General features: G+C 54.3%; 3 protein-coding genes across 3 annotated transcripts; 1 reads left to right on the top strand and 2 right to left on the bottom strand.

Moving 5' to 3' along the window:
• Nucleotides 1-43: 43 nt before the first annotated feature.
• Nucleotides 44-2,991, bottom strand: COCSUDRAFT_45933 (actin-related protein 3). Its single transcript, XM_005652117.1, has 9 exons — nucleotides 2,646-2,991; nucleotides 2,380-2,535; nucleotides 2,244-2,293; nucleotides 1,935-2,121; nucleotides 1,640-1,794; nucleotides 1,425-1,518; nucleotides 1,031-1,204; nucleotides 846-917; nucleotides 44-618 (listed from the first exon to the last, which is right to left on the bottom strand). The coding sequence occupies exons 1-9, from the start codon at nucleotides 2,742-2,744 to the stop codon at nucleotides 367-369; spliced, it is 1,239 nt and encodes a 412-aa protein (XP_005652174.1). The 5' UTR covers nucleotides 2,745-2,991; the 3' UTR covers nucleotides 44-366.
• A 344-nt stretch (nucleotides 2,992-3,335) lies between these two features.
• Nucleotides 3,336-5,454, top strand: COCSUDRAFT_55621 (hypothetical protein; the record flags this gene model as incomplete). Its single annotated transcript, XM_005652116.1, has 5 exons — nucleotides 3,336-3,350; nucleotides 3,676-3,814; nucleotides 4,025-4,294; nucleotides 4,659-4,882; nucleotides 5,362-5,454. The coding sequence occupies 5 exons, from the start codon at nucleotides 3,336-3,338 to the stop codon at nucleotides 5,452-5,454; spliced, it is 741 nt and encodes a 246-aa protein (XP_005652173.1).
• Nucleotides 5,455-7,220: 1,766 nt separating this feature from the next.
• Nucleotides 7,221-11,715, bottom strand: COCSUDRAFT_11521 (hypothetical protein; the record flags this gene model as incomplete). The annotated part of the gene is made up of 9 exons (XM_005652115.1): nucleotides 7,221-7,560; nucleotides 7,899-8,081; nucleotides 8,572-8,723; nucleotides 9,040-9,181; nucleotides 9,426-9,511; nucleotides 10,014-10,228; nucleotides 10,515-10,745; nucleotides 11,075-11,123; nucleotides 11,389-11,715. 9 exons carry the CDS (start codon nucleotides 11,713-11,715, stop codon nucleotides 7,221-7,223), a joined length of 1,725 nt encoding a protein of 574 aa, XP_005652172.1.
• Nucleotides 11,716-12,001: the final 286 nt, after the last annotated feature.

Here is a 12,001-nt window from a genome sequence, read left to right as displayed (position 1 = left end):
ATGCTGATTGTGCTTCAAAATTATAGTATCTCATTGAGACACCAATTCCCCAAGCTCATTTACTCATTGACCAGAGCCAGCCAATATTCTCCTCAATTCATGTGCGCTGCTTATGGCAGGACTTTTCTGCGTGGCAAGTCTCCCAACAACACGATAAAGTTGATTGATCCTGTTTGTTCTTCTTCGAACTGGTCTCTCATCCGAGCCCTTTTGACTAGCCCTTTGCGAGAACAGAGGCGGCAGTTCCGCAGGACTCTCAGGCGGCTCCGTCGTTGCATGCAACACTCTCAACGTCAGAAAGTCAGAAATCCTCAAGTCCATGAATAAGTGCATTCGTAAATATAAAATGGCAGGCTTGCGCTAGACTCAGGCGGCGCCGTCGTTGTTCGCGACGCTGGCGCGGAAGCCGCGCTCCTGGTACTCGGCGCGGCTGCAGCACATGCTGCCAAAATGCGGCATCATGCCCAGCACGGAGCCGCCAAACCAGACGCCAAATCGCTGCGCGCCGGCCACGCGCACATCCACCGGCCGGCCGCCCAACGGCTGCCGCGCAGCTACTGCCTTCTGCAGGTCCCGCTGCAGCCGCCGCCCAAAGTCCTTGAACATCGTGGAGCCCCCCTGTTGCGCAATTGAGGAACCTGCTTCAGACCCCAGTATTGCATCGAGCAGACAGTTGATAGAGATCCAATACAGAAGCTAGATCCAATACAGAAGCTTCAGCGTACACTTACGAGCTTGTAGGCAGGCTTGAAGTTCAAGGCTTGAACCACTGTTGCAGGCAGCTGCATAAGTGGCACTGTTTAATTGCCCAGCAAAGGGCGAATTCATATTCGATAAGGACTCACGCTGAGCACTATGTTGCCGTACAGAGCTCTCCTCGTGTCGATTGGGCAGCTTTGGATCACCCTGTCCACCAGCTGCGCATGCACAAGGGAAAATTAGCCACAAAACCTCAGCGTGTGAGTTTCCTATTGATATTTTCAATGGACAAGAGCAATTAAAATTAGCAGAGATCTATGTATTGGAGCACCTGCGGGAGCGGGGTGGTGTACTCGTCCGAGATGAAGTCTGGGCGGAAGAAGACTTCTGGGGCCAGGAACGCCTCATGGCGGACGTTGCATGCATGCTCGGCGCCAGTGCGAGGGTCTGCGCAGGTGTACACCCTGCTGTGCTTGTCGGGATGCGCGTCGTGCTTTGCAAACTCCTGCAACAGGTCTCAGCAGCTCAGCGTGTGCACACACCTTCTTGATTCATTTCAGCAATGTCATTCTCAGTTTTTGCATGCATGTTTCCTTTTTGTAAGGGTCTTCCCCTTTTCAAAAGTCAGCAAGCAATTTTCAAATCTCTTCCTTTTTCGCCACCACCTAACAGGACAGGGGCATGAATAAAAGGGGAGTAGAGAGCTGCAGGTGAGAACAGCACACCTTGACAACATCGGACGCAGTGTAGCAGAGAGTCTCCTTGATGCGCCGCGCAACATCCATGGACATGTCAACAGGCACAGGCTCCTTCCGGTCCCTGCATTACTCTTTTTGTGAACGGCTGCACCAAAGACAATTGTGCATGCATGCACCTTCTCAATGACCGAGAACATTTGGGAGTGTATGTTGCTTGTGTGCAACAGGGCAAGAGTGCTCACCTCATCAGCTGCTGCACGAAGGAGGTCACATCTCGGCCAGCAATGGGGACAGATTTGATGGCAGAGGCAATCACATAGCCGTCTGAGACTGGTATGATGTGCGTGCAGCCGTCCCCGATGTCTATCACACAGCCGGTCAGGGAGGACCGATGTGTCTGTATGGCGCACAATCACCAATAAGTCACAACTGCCTAACATCCATATCTGGCGTTCAGAATAGAAACGGCTGAGTAGGTACAAGCTGTGAATGGGGATGGGACTCTGCATGAGACATGGGTGTGAGGTACATCTCTACCTTGCTTCCCTTCTCGGCGACTGCGAATGCTGCATACAGCGAGAGCACAGCCTGGACACCGATGCAGAGTCCGGGCACGTTGAAGGTCTCAAACATGATCTCTGCGGCCGTCTCCCTATTCTCTGGAGGGTTCATGGGTGGCTCTGTCAGGATGAAATTGTGATCCTCACTGTTGACCCTCAAGTACCTGTGCAAACCAATTAACACAACGTCAAGTACCTGTGCAGATCAAGATTGCGCTGGGCTAATATTGCTCGTGGCATGTCAGATGTGAGTTGATGACACATGCGCTATTTATGGGTTTCTTGCCTGTGGATGCTCTGCTGCCAGAAACGCTCCATGTGATCCCAGCATTTCACCTGCATTCGGGCTCACAGGTCTTTGTCCCTGGAGCAACCGCACTACTCGCAAACCATGTGCCAAAAGGTAGGTGGATGCCACATACCACACCATGGCGAATGGGATAGTGGACGCTGTGATCGTGTTGTGACAAGGCTTCATCACCAATGTAGACCTGGCTGTCATCTGAGCAGGATACTGGGCCTGCTGCCCTCCTCTCTGAGCCACCAAAGCTGATGGCCGTGGGTATGACGAAATTTGGCTGCAGGAAAAATTGCACCGTGGTATGAGGGCAAATATCTGCACACATCTTGTTGCATACATGGTTGCTGACTTCATCGGACAAACGGCTGTCTGTTGGAATGGGCTTACCAAAGCATTTCCATGAAATCCCATCTTGGTGTAGCCTGACCCATTGTCCATGACGACAACCGGTCTTTCGTGGACTTGCAAGGTAGTGAAATTCTCCATCAGGACTACAGCGTTCTGTAGGCGACCGCAAAGAAGCTGATCCTTGAAGGGTCAAGCAGATGGATTTGAAATATTGCTTTTCTGGTCACAAGCATTGCTACGATCATGTGCGACGTAAGAGTACTTCTTCATGATGTCATGATGTCATGCTGTTAGTGCAAATTTAAAAAGGCAAGAGCCCACAACGTTGCGCAATACAACAGGCTTTGTGTGGTTCCAAGACAATCTTTTCACCGTAAAAGGTGAGGTGAGGCACACGCATGAATGTGGACTGGAAAGTTTTGGCTTCTTGGATCGCATGGGATCATCCCCTGCCCTTTGCATGCGTGATGATCGACAGGAAAGTCATTGGAACACTGTCCAAAATACAAGCTGAAGGCGGATCGTGTGAAGAAAGCATTACTTAAGATCGTGCTTATCGAGTCTGCACTCAAAAGGCGACCTCTCGCTTCCTTTGTCACACTGCGGATAGTTGTAATGCGTGTGTTAATACCGCAGGAGGCTTTCAAAGCAATTCCGTGCACGAGATGCACTTCCTCAGCAGCGAAATGTAGTATTCAAGCAACCAGCGAGACGCGCACAAAGCGGCGAATGAAGAGTAAGAAGGTGCGCTTCGTGCTAGTAGCAGAAATGGACAACAGCTATCGTGGTAAATTTTGCCGTTCCTAGTTGACATGTGGGGATTCCGCACTTTCGAAATTGTTTTGACTTTTGTGAGTGGCCATTTCTTCTAGTCCAGCTGATATTGAGGACCTTGGTGGTGTCCTGTGCTGACTGTGCAGGATTACACAACTTGCAATCCTATCGCTAGCATAAGAGCTTGCACCGGCATCTTAAGACTACCATCTGTCGTTCTTGTAATTTGTTACGTGAGACTGAAGCTGAACGTGCACGATGTACTGTCACAAACGACACCTCACCCATGCTGCAGAACAAGGAGATCGATGTTGAGCGCCTGAGGCAGCTGGCCGAGCAGCAGAAGGCGCAGATCCACATCCCCTTCCACTCCCTCAGGCAGAGCGACGAGCCGCAGCAGACGGTCCTTGAGAAGGCTGACCATGCCCTGATTGGTGAGCGCTGCACATTTGCACACCTACACTTGTATCCTTATCAACAAAGAGTCGCATGCATTGCCTGGTGCAGCATGCATGTTTAGGAGTGCATGCATGGTGCAGCTTGCGCGGTTACAGACGGTCTGGAGGTGTCCAAATGCACATGTGCGCAGAGTTAGACAAGTGGTAGTAATGTCCCAAGCTGATGTGGCGGGGCCGTGCGCACAGATTACTGCAGCGCCCTGCCAGGGGACGAGAGCGCGGAGCGGTGCTGGCGCGCGGTGCGCTACTTTGAGGAGCGCGTGGCGGAGGCACAGGAGGGCTGCGTGCTGCCGGAGGGCGGCCGCTCGGCCGAGGCCGGGGCCTGCACAGCGGCGGAGCGCCTGGAGGACTTTGTGCGCCAGTTTGTTGGCCAGGCGCCCACCCACATGTTTGTGCAGACGCTGCTCGTCCTGGAGAGCGCCGACCGCCATGCCAAGGAGCGACAGGACACCCCACGTGAGCCGCACTCGCCCTTGTTTTTTGCCTTTGCCGTACTTTTGCATGTGGCTTGTCCACAGTTGAGTTAGATCTCCCATGCTCTGCACAGAGCTGCTGCCCTGTGAAGCTTGTTCAGCATTTTAGCTCAACAAAAGTGAGGGAACATGCGCGGCAGGACTAGGCCCGATACAAGACAAGAAACAGATTATGCTCTCCTGCAAGAGCTGTCTTAGGGCATACCCCACCCTGGGCAAGTTGGCAAGACAGAGGAGTGCGCGAACCGAACATTGTTGTTCACCACATTCACAAGCACATGAACAACAAGAGGAGCTAGAGGTACGACCATGTCAATAACTATTTATCAGGGGCCGTTTCTGCGCAGGGCCGGAGGCTGAGACAAGCGTGGAGGAGGCGGCGCGGAAGCAACTGGTGGATCTATTCTATGCGATGGACAGCGATCTGAATGGCATGCTGGATGTTGAGGAGTTTCGGGCGGCGATGCGCGCGGCCAAGCGCGAGCTGCCGGGAGACGTGGTCTCCAAAGTGCTGGAGGCCATGGACATCCATGGCCGCCTGACACTCGACCAGTTCATCAACATTGCCGAGGTGGGGCTTCCCAGGAAACGCACATGAGATAATATTAGCACCGCCGACGTCAGGTTCTCAAGGGAATTTACATGGCAAAAGTACTCACTTCAGCACTGCACAGGTCGTGTCCTTGAGGTAATGCAATGGCAGAAGATTGAGGACAGCCAGAAAGACATATTGCTTCGTTGGAAGGAGGACATAAAAGGTGCAGAGGCTTGGTGATTGTGCCACTCCCCTGCCCTCTCCTATTCCATGTGTCTTTCGTGCCCTTGCTTCATTACAGCCGGGGGCATGTGAGATAGTTTTCCCCCATGCCATGGGCGCTCCTGCATGGGGTTGTAGCTGTGTGATGTGATTGTTGTCTTAGTGGCTGCAGAGATGTGTGCAGAGAACTTACAGGGCTGTCGGCTCAAGCAGTCTCCTTGATGCTGTTGCGAGCAGCAAATGATCGGTGATGGGCCGAGAAGAGCTGAGAATAAGGGGCCCGGGTGTTGCAGGCTGAGGAGATCTATGCTGACACGCCGCTGGCTGCCTGGCTGCGACGGAGCGCAAGTGGAGAGCTGAAAGAATATAAACATAAGGCAGTGTAGCACGGGATCTCTTGTACTCTTGTATTGTGGGTGCCTTGTTCCAACATATATTATTGGGCGACAAGCAAATGCACTCTTAGCGCAGATTGAGATGTGCCCATGAAATTATGGATTGTATATTTTGGAGGGTCTGCTGCATGCCATGTTGCATTGCAAGAGTATGCGGGCGCCCACTCCTGAGGAGGATTTGGGCATGCTGCATGCATCTATGCACATGAATGATCAGTGACCACGTGAAGAAACATGAGTGGCGCAAAGTTTTTGCTTCTTCGCTAGAGAGTGCCACTGAGCAAGTGAATTTTGTAGATGCATTTTGCGCAACTCCAAGGAAAGAGTGTCCAACGTCCTGTACTTGAACTAGCAAATGGGCTGGCCTGGATTTTTGCAGTCAGCTGGCTAAAGCGCTTACTTGGCCTGCTTTACAGGCATTGTATTTCTGTGACAGAGCTGTATGCCTGACCATATTTGTAATCGGTCAATGAGGTCCCTTGTTCTCGTGACAATGCTTAGCAGAAGGCTACATCAGTTACGTACATGTATACACTACAGCACGCAAGTCACTGTACTAACATGTCAATGTACTCTCTTGCAGGATTGGATTATTCTGCAGCCCGCTTTCTGTGTAGCTGACACAACTCAATCTTGTTCTTAGTAGCAAGTGCACCAGCGTCTGGCACGACTGTCAATCGAAGACATGCTTATATGTACACTGTTGCACCTGATCATTGAGTAAATCTCTTAGAGATCTCACCCAACCCACATCTGTCCATGTGGTCAGCATGCTGAATTGAAAACATATGATACAAAGGTGACCTCCCTTTCTATTTTTCTGCTTTCCATGACAGGTCACATCCACACTGGTACAAGTTGTACCGTACAACCCAGTCTGCCACAAACCCCTCCTCGGAGGCAGGCCCTTCTGCTACACTCGCTATGCTTTCATGTCTTGCATTACCTCTTCTCTATTAATCTCCCGCCAAGCTTCCCTCTCTCCCCTGTCCCTACCAAGCGACTTCTCACCGCCATCATGGATCGACAGCAGGTTTGAAAATGCCAGGGCATCCCTAGAATGTGGCCCCGGTCCCCGAGCCTGCAACCCAAATTCTCCGGGACCCCTCCGGACCCCCTCCAGGGGTGTCAAACTTCACCGCCATGGCAATGCACATTCACAGCTGCGGCTGCGGCGGAGATCTAGGCGGAGTATTTTTTCCTTTTGCGCTTGACGGGGACGGGGGCGCCCGGGACGACGTGGTCGTAGACGGGGGGCGCGAGCGTGAGGCCGAGTTTGCGGTCCCAAGAGGCGCCGTTGAAGTGCTCCTGCATCGCCCGCGTCGTTTCCATCAGCGCCCGCCGCTCCCTCGACCGCTGCCTGCACAGACCCGCGCCCAGCCCCGTTGCTTTCTGCCAACAAGAAAGAAGAGACAAAGAAGAACAGAAGGGGGAGGAGGGGGAAGACAGAACCAGACGTTTTGTTGCACTTCAGCCCTCCCTCCCCAAAATCGCTCCAACATTGCACCCCAACACTGACTATGCGCATAGCACCCCAGCTAAATCTAGTGTGGGAAGCACTGAGAGAATCTTCTGCAAGACACCTGGCGTGCCTCTTCACACATCTACTTAAGAGGGCCCAGAACAAACAGAACAATATACTTTCTCTAGGAGGTGATCAACCTGCTGCTGATGAAGCACGGCACCATGGACCCAGGAGGGCAAGATTGGGAAGCACAGATTGAGGGCGAGAGAATGTATAAGAGACATTTTTTCAATTAATTGTTGTTCCTGCCAGAGGCAAGTATGTCTACAGCTAAGCTGCAGAGCAAAAATTTACAATGATGAAAGTATGAGGCAACAGTGTCAGATGCGCACCGTTTGGAGATGGCCTCGGGGTCGGCCAGGATGCGCGGGAGCGCCTCCTCGACGAGCCCGGCGACGGCCGCGCGCTGCTGCATGGCGGCTGTGCGGCCGGGGAAGCCGTCCTCCAGGCGGTGGCTCAGCCAGACGTAGAGGTCCAGCACCGCGTACGCCGCCTCCAGCGACGCCAGCTCCGCCTCGTTGCGCGCCGGCCGCACCGGCACGCTCTGCGCCAGCGCCGCGCTCACCGTGCCCCTGCAAGAACGCGGGAGCACCATCTCTCATTTGAGCGCCACTGTGAGGCCCGGCAGCAAGGATCTATCTGCCAGAATTGGGCCTCCAGAATTCACCCACTTGTCGCATTAGCATCATGTTTCGCCATGCGAGCGGCGAGCTGCGATGGCGGAAACAGGACACTCCTCAAGCTACAAGGGGGCAAGGTTTTGACTCCCACTTGCATATGTCAAAATCCATGCTTCAGGCTGGTGATATTATCGTAAAACTCCTGCTCTTATGAGAAACTTGTACGCGTAAATCCAGCCATGAAATGCGCAGGACCAATGCCACTCAAGTGGCAGCAGCAGACGGCGCACCTTTGGGAGTAGGCGGTGGCGAAGGAGAGGAGGGCGGAGGACACGATGGGGTCGTCCGGGTCGGCAGGGGAAATGGCGAACGTGTACGCATCGCGCAGCGGCAGCGGCAGGTGCCGCAGCATCAGCGCCAGTTTGTGCATTGCCTCGTAGTCGCTGAAGAAAAAGTGATCGCTCAATGTCGCCCTGCGCACATACTTGTCAGTATCTTTTTCCTCCCAGCCAAGCTTCCATGACATGCAGGGAGCTCAAAATTCAAGGAATGATCTTGTGCTGTCCTCTCCCCACACTATTCACCGCGATAGTTTTAACCTGAGATTTACTTCCACCATGCCCTCTCTGCCTTCTCCAGCAGTCAAGCCGTCAGGTGTATCCTTGAATGGCGCCCAGAATGGTGGACAGCGTAGGGACAGGGTATTGGCAAGAGCCAGCGTGAAGCCAGGGGCGCTAGTAGCACTGAAGTCAGAACCCTGGCATGACTGCACAGGTACTGTAGAGTTTGACTCTTACTAGCCCTCTCAACACAGATGCACTGCTAGGCTTTTAACAATTGGGTTGCGCCACTAGGCTCTGGGTTTGCTCAAAACTGATAGGCAGCTGGGCGTTGCAACAAACGATCTCCTGTACAAATTCCTCTAGATTGAAAGGCAGCGAGGAACGTGGGCAAGGGCGCCACCTATCAGCAAACTGCTCCAGAGCATCTGGGAGGTTGAGGTCCGGGTGCTGCTCTGCGAAGAGCGCCAGCTGCTGGTAGCGTGGGAAGAGGCATGCACGCTCCAGCGCCGGGTTCTCCGCGCCCAAGCAAGCATGCAAGTACGCCATGTCAGCCTGCGCATGAATATGATTCATAACAACGAAAACACAGTGATGAGAATGTGCAGGTGTGGCACACAGAACCCAAATGCAAGCGGTCAGATAGAGCAGGGCTGCATTGGAATCTGTGCAACACTCCTTGCGCATAACAAAATCCCATGTGGGGGCGATATTCAGCAGCCAAAGTGATGCTTTGGCATCCTCTAGCAACATGCCTGGCGTGCTCTCGGATGCATTCTCCAGCAGGCTGGAAGCGCAGTTTTACAGAATATGGAACATGTAACTGCTTGAGATAATATAGATGTGATATCAAGACAAGGGAGCGGCGCACGTCGTTGAGGCAGGTGACCTGGCCGCAGGAGTATCGAGAGCCGAAGCGCCCCGCCCGGCCGGCGATCTGCTTGACTTCTGGTGGCGTGAGCGGCCGGAAGCTGGTGCCGTCAAACTTCTCCATCGAACTGAATATGACGCGCCTGGGTGCGGGGGCATCATTCCCTCAGGATGAAGAATAACACTATTGAGGACTTCCCTTTGATAAGTGCTAAAGAATAGGTACTGCAAGCAACATGATCATTTGAGTGAAACGTCATTATGTCAACTCTTGGCAATTATTGAAATGAATCCACCAATTATATGCAGTCAGGCAGCATGACGGATGGAAGTGGGGCAACTCGAACATGCCAGCTGCATGCATGTGCTGGGCTGAGAAAGGCCTACCTGATATTCAGGTTGAGGCCCATGCCGACAGCGTCGCTGGCCGCCATCACATTGAAGCCGGTGCGCGGCGCGTTGAACAGTGTCGCCTGCAGCAGGCATGCACCATGCTCACCAGTCCGCACCATGCACCAGGCTCACAAGATGTACGCACACAAGACAACGCTTAATTTTACTTCTACGAGGCCTTGAGACACCGCTGCTGTGATGGGCTTGTCCTCAGCGCTTCAAAACATGCGCATATCTGGGCCCCTATGGCAGGTATCACAGACACGCATGCATGCATGCTTACTTTCTTGCTTCTTGTGCCCTATGCCTCTGATGCATGCATGCCTGTGACCCTTGCCGCAGGGGTCAGGATAGCGGCAGCTCTTGCATTACAATGCCGCTCTCAGAAGAGAGGCAATCCCATCACTCATGCTGTATGCGCCCACTTTGCACGCTTCTCTTGTGTGTACCTGTACTTGTGCAAAAACACTACTAACCCGCTGCCACTCTACTCCCTGCAATGTTCTTTCAAGTGGATCTCTGAAGTGAATGCATGTAATTTGGTAGGAACGTTGCAGAAAGGCGCTGTCAAAGACCAGGCACCTGCTGGGTGCGGGCTTCGGCAGGGAGGGCGCCATAGACGATGCAGGCCTGGTGGGCGCCGTGGGTGTCGATGACGCGTTTGATGGCGTGCACGTCGCGCCGCGAGAATGCCACGACGCAGTCCCCCCGCCGCACGCTCTTCAGGCTGGTCAGCGCGGCCGACTGCGGCACTAGCGGCAGCAGCCGCTCGTACGTGCGCACCTCCAGCGTGTCACCTGCACCGAGGGTCCCAAAACTCCTCGCTGGCAGACAAGCCCTTGCACCAACTGTCAGGTTCTGGAATGTGAGTCCTACAGCATTGTTGATGGGTCTCCTGATGCCTTGGAGGGCTCTGATGGATCCTTGTGCGTGTTTGCCAATTGCTGCATGGCTGCCAGCCCTCATGTGCATGCTGAGGTCCACGCCTGCTGAGGTGGTTAAATGGGTTCTCTCTGCATTCCAGAGGATGAGGAACTTGACGCTCCGTGACCCCTGATTGAGGTGGGCGGCAGGTGGCGGCACCTGCGTCGGCGACGAGCTGGCGCAGGAGGGGCAGCGCGGCGGCGTCGCCGCAGAGGTGCAGCGTGGCGGCGGGGAGTCCCAGCAGCGCGCGCGTGAAGGCGTGGCCGCGGCTGCCGTCCCCCAGCATCTGCACCTCGTCCACCACCGCAACCTCGACGCCGCGCGTCACGCTCGCCATCTCCACCGTGCATGCCGCGTGAGACGCGCCCGGCACCGTCCGCCGCTCCTGCCCTGCGCTCACCCAATCGCCCATGGTCCGTAGAGGATAGTTGCTGGGTTGAATGCATTGATGTGGAAGCGTGCCCAGTGCCTATTGATGGGAGACATCCAGGTTTCACGAGCACAGGGCTCAAGTCCTCTTTGAGATCTCCATAATCCATGCGGCAAGCGCAGGGAAAAGCCGTGCACAGTAGCGCTGGGTGAGGCATGCATGCTGCTGCCAATTGGGCCGGTGTGCGCTGGGCAGTGTCGAGATGCAAGTGCAGGCTTTGCGAGTCGACAGACGCCAAGGTGGGCGCAGCAGAGGGCAGAAGAAGGCTTGTGAAAAGCAAGAGATTTACCAGTGATGAGGTTGCAGGGCACGTTGTCTGCGTTGAGCTTCTCGGCCACCTGCACGCAAGGCATACACTCTTGAGCCTTTTAATTCAAAATAGTAATCCCAACTCCCTTTACCTCTCTCCCTTTGCCATTGAGACGGGCATTGGTCAGGCATGCAGATATTATCGATCAAATTGCACAAGCAGTCTGAGCACACCTGACACCAATGGACACATCCACATGGCTCACAGGTAGGCCATACCAGATTCAGCAAGGGAACAGCTGCATGCATCAGGCAGTCTTGCCTCCAACCAGAACACAGAAGCATGCGGCGCACCTCCCAGGCGAGCAGCCGCAGCGGGCCGCAGTACACGCCGGAGGCAGCGGCCTTGAGCTCCAACAGTGCAGCGTGTGTTTTGCCAGAATTGGTGGGGCCCATGTGCGCGATGATCCTGCGCCGCATCATGCGCGCTGCCGGGTACCATGAGGCTGGGCAGGTCAGGTCTGTCAGGTGGGCAGCCGCCTCGATACCTTCCTCCTCCGCCTCTGGCGGCGGCGCAATGGCCTCCAGCGGACTGCCTGCGATGGGGGGATGGGAGTCCCTCAGTCTCTGGAATTTGAGCCTGCTGCCTCCTCGCTCCGCAGCTCGTCTCCTCCTGTCCATTATGTTCTGTAGACTTGGTTGGATTTGTCTGATATTTGATTAGATTTTTGTAACATCCGGGATGTGGCATATTCTGTTGCTTGTCTTTCAAAGTTTGATAGGACACGCTGCTTGCTGGATACCACATATCGTTTGTTCACGTCCAGGAGAGTGTTGCATGCTGGCCGGAAAACTTACGAAGAGCGGCGATGGCACTGAAGCTGCGATGCCCTTGACACAGAGAGCTGTGTCGAAAGAGGCCGCCCGACAGTGCTAAAATGCGCAACATTGTGCGCGAATAACACGA

Source organism: Coccomyxa subellipsoidea (genome assembly GCF_000258705.1).
Source record: "Coccomyxa subellipsoidea C-169, whole genome shotgun sequence".
Lineage (NCBI taxonomy): Eukaryota > Viridiplantae > Chlorophyta > Trebouxiophyceae > Coccomyxaceae > Coccomyxa > Coccomyxa subellipsoidea.
The sequence above is the reverse complement of the archived record's forward strand: the minus strand, read 5'-3'. Positions and strand labels throughout refer to the sequence as shown.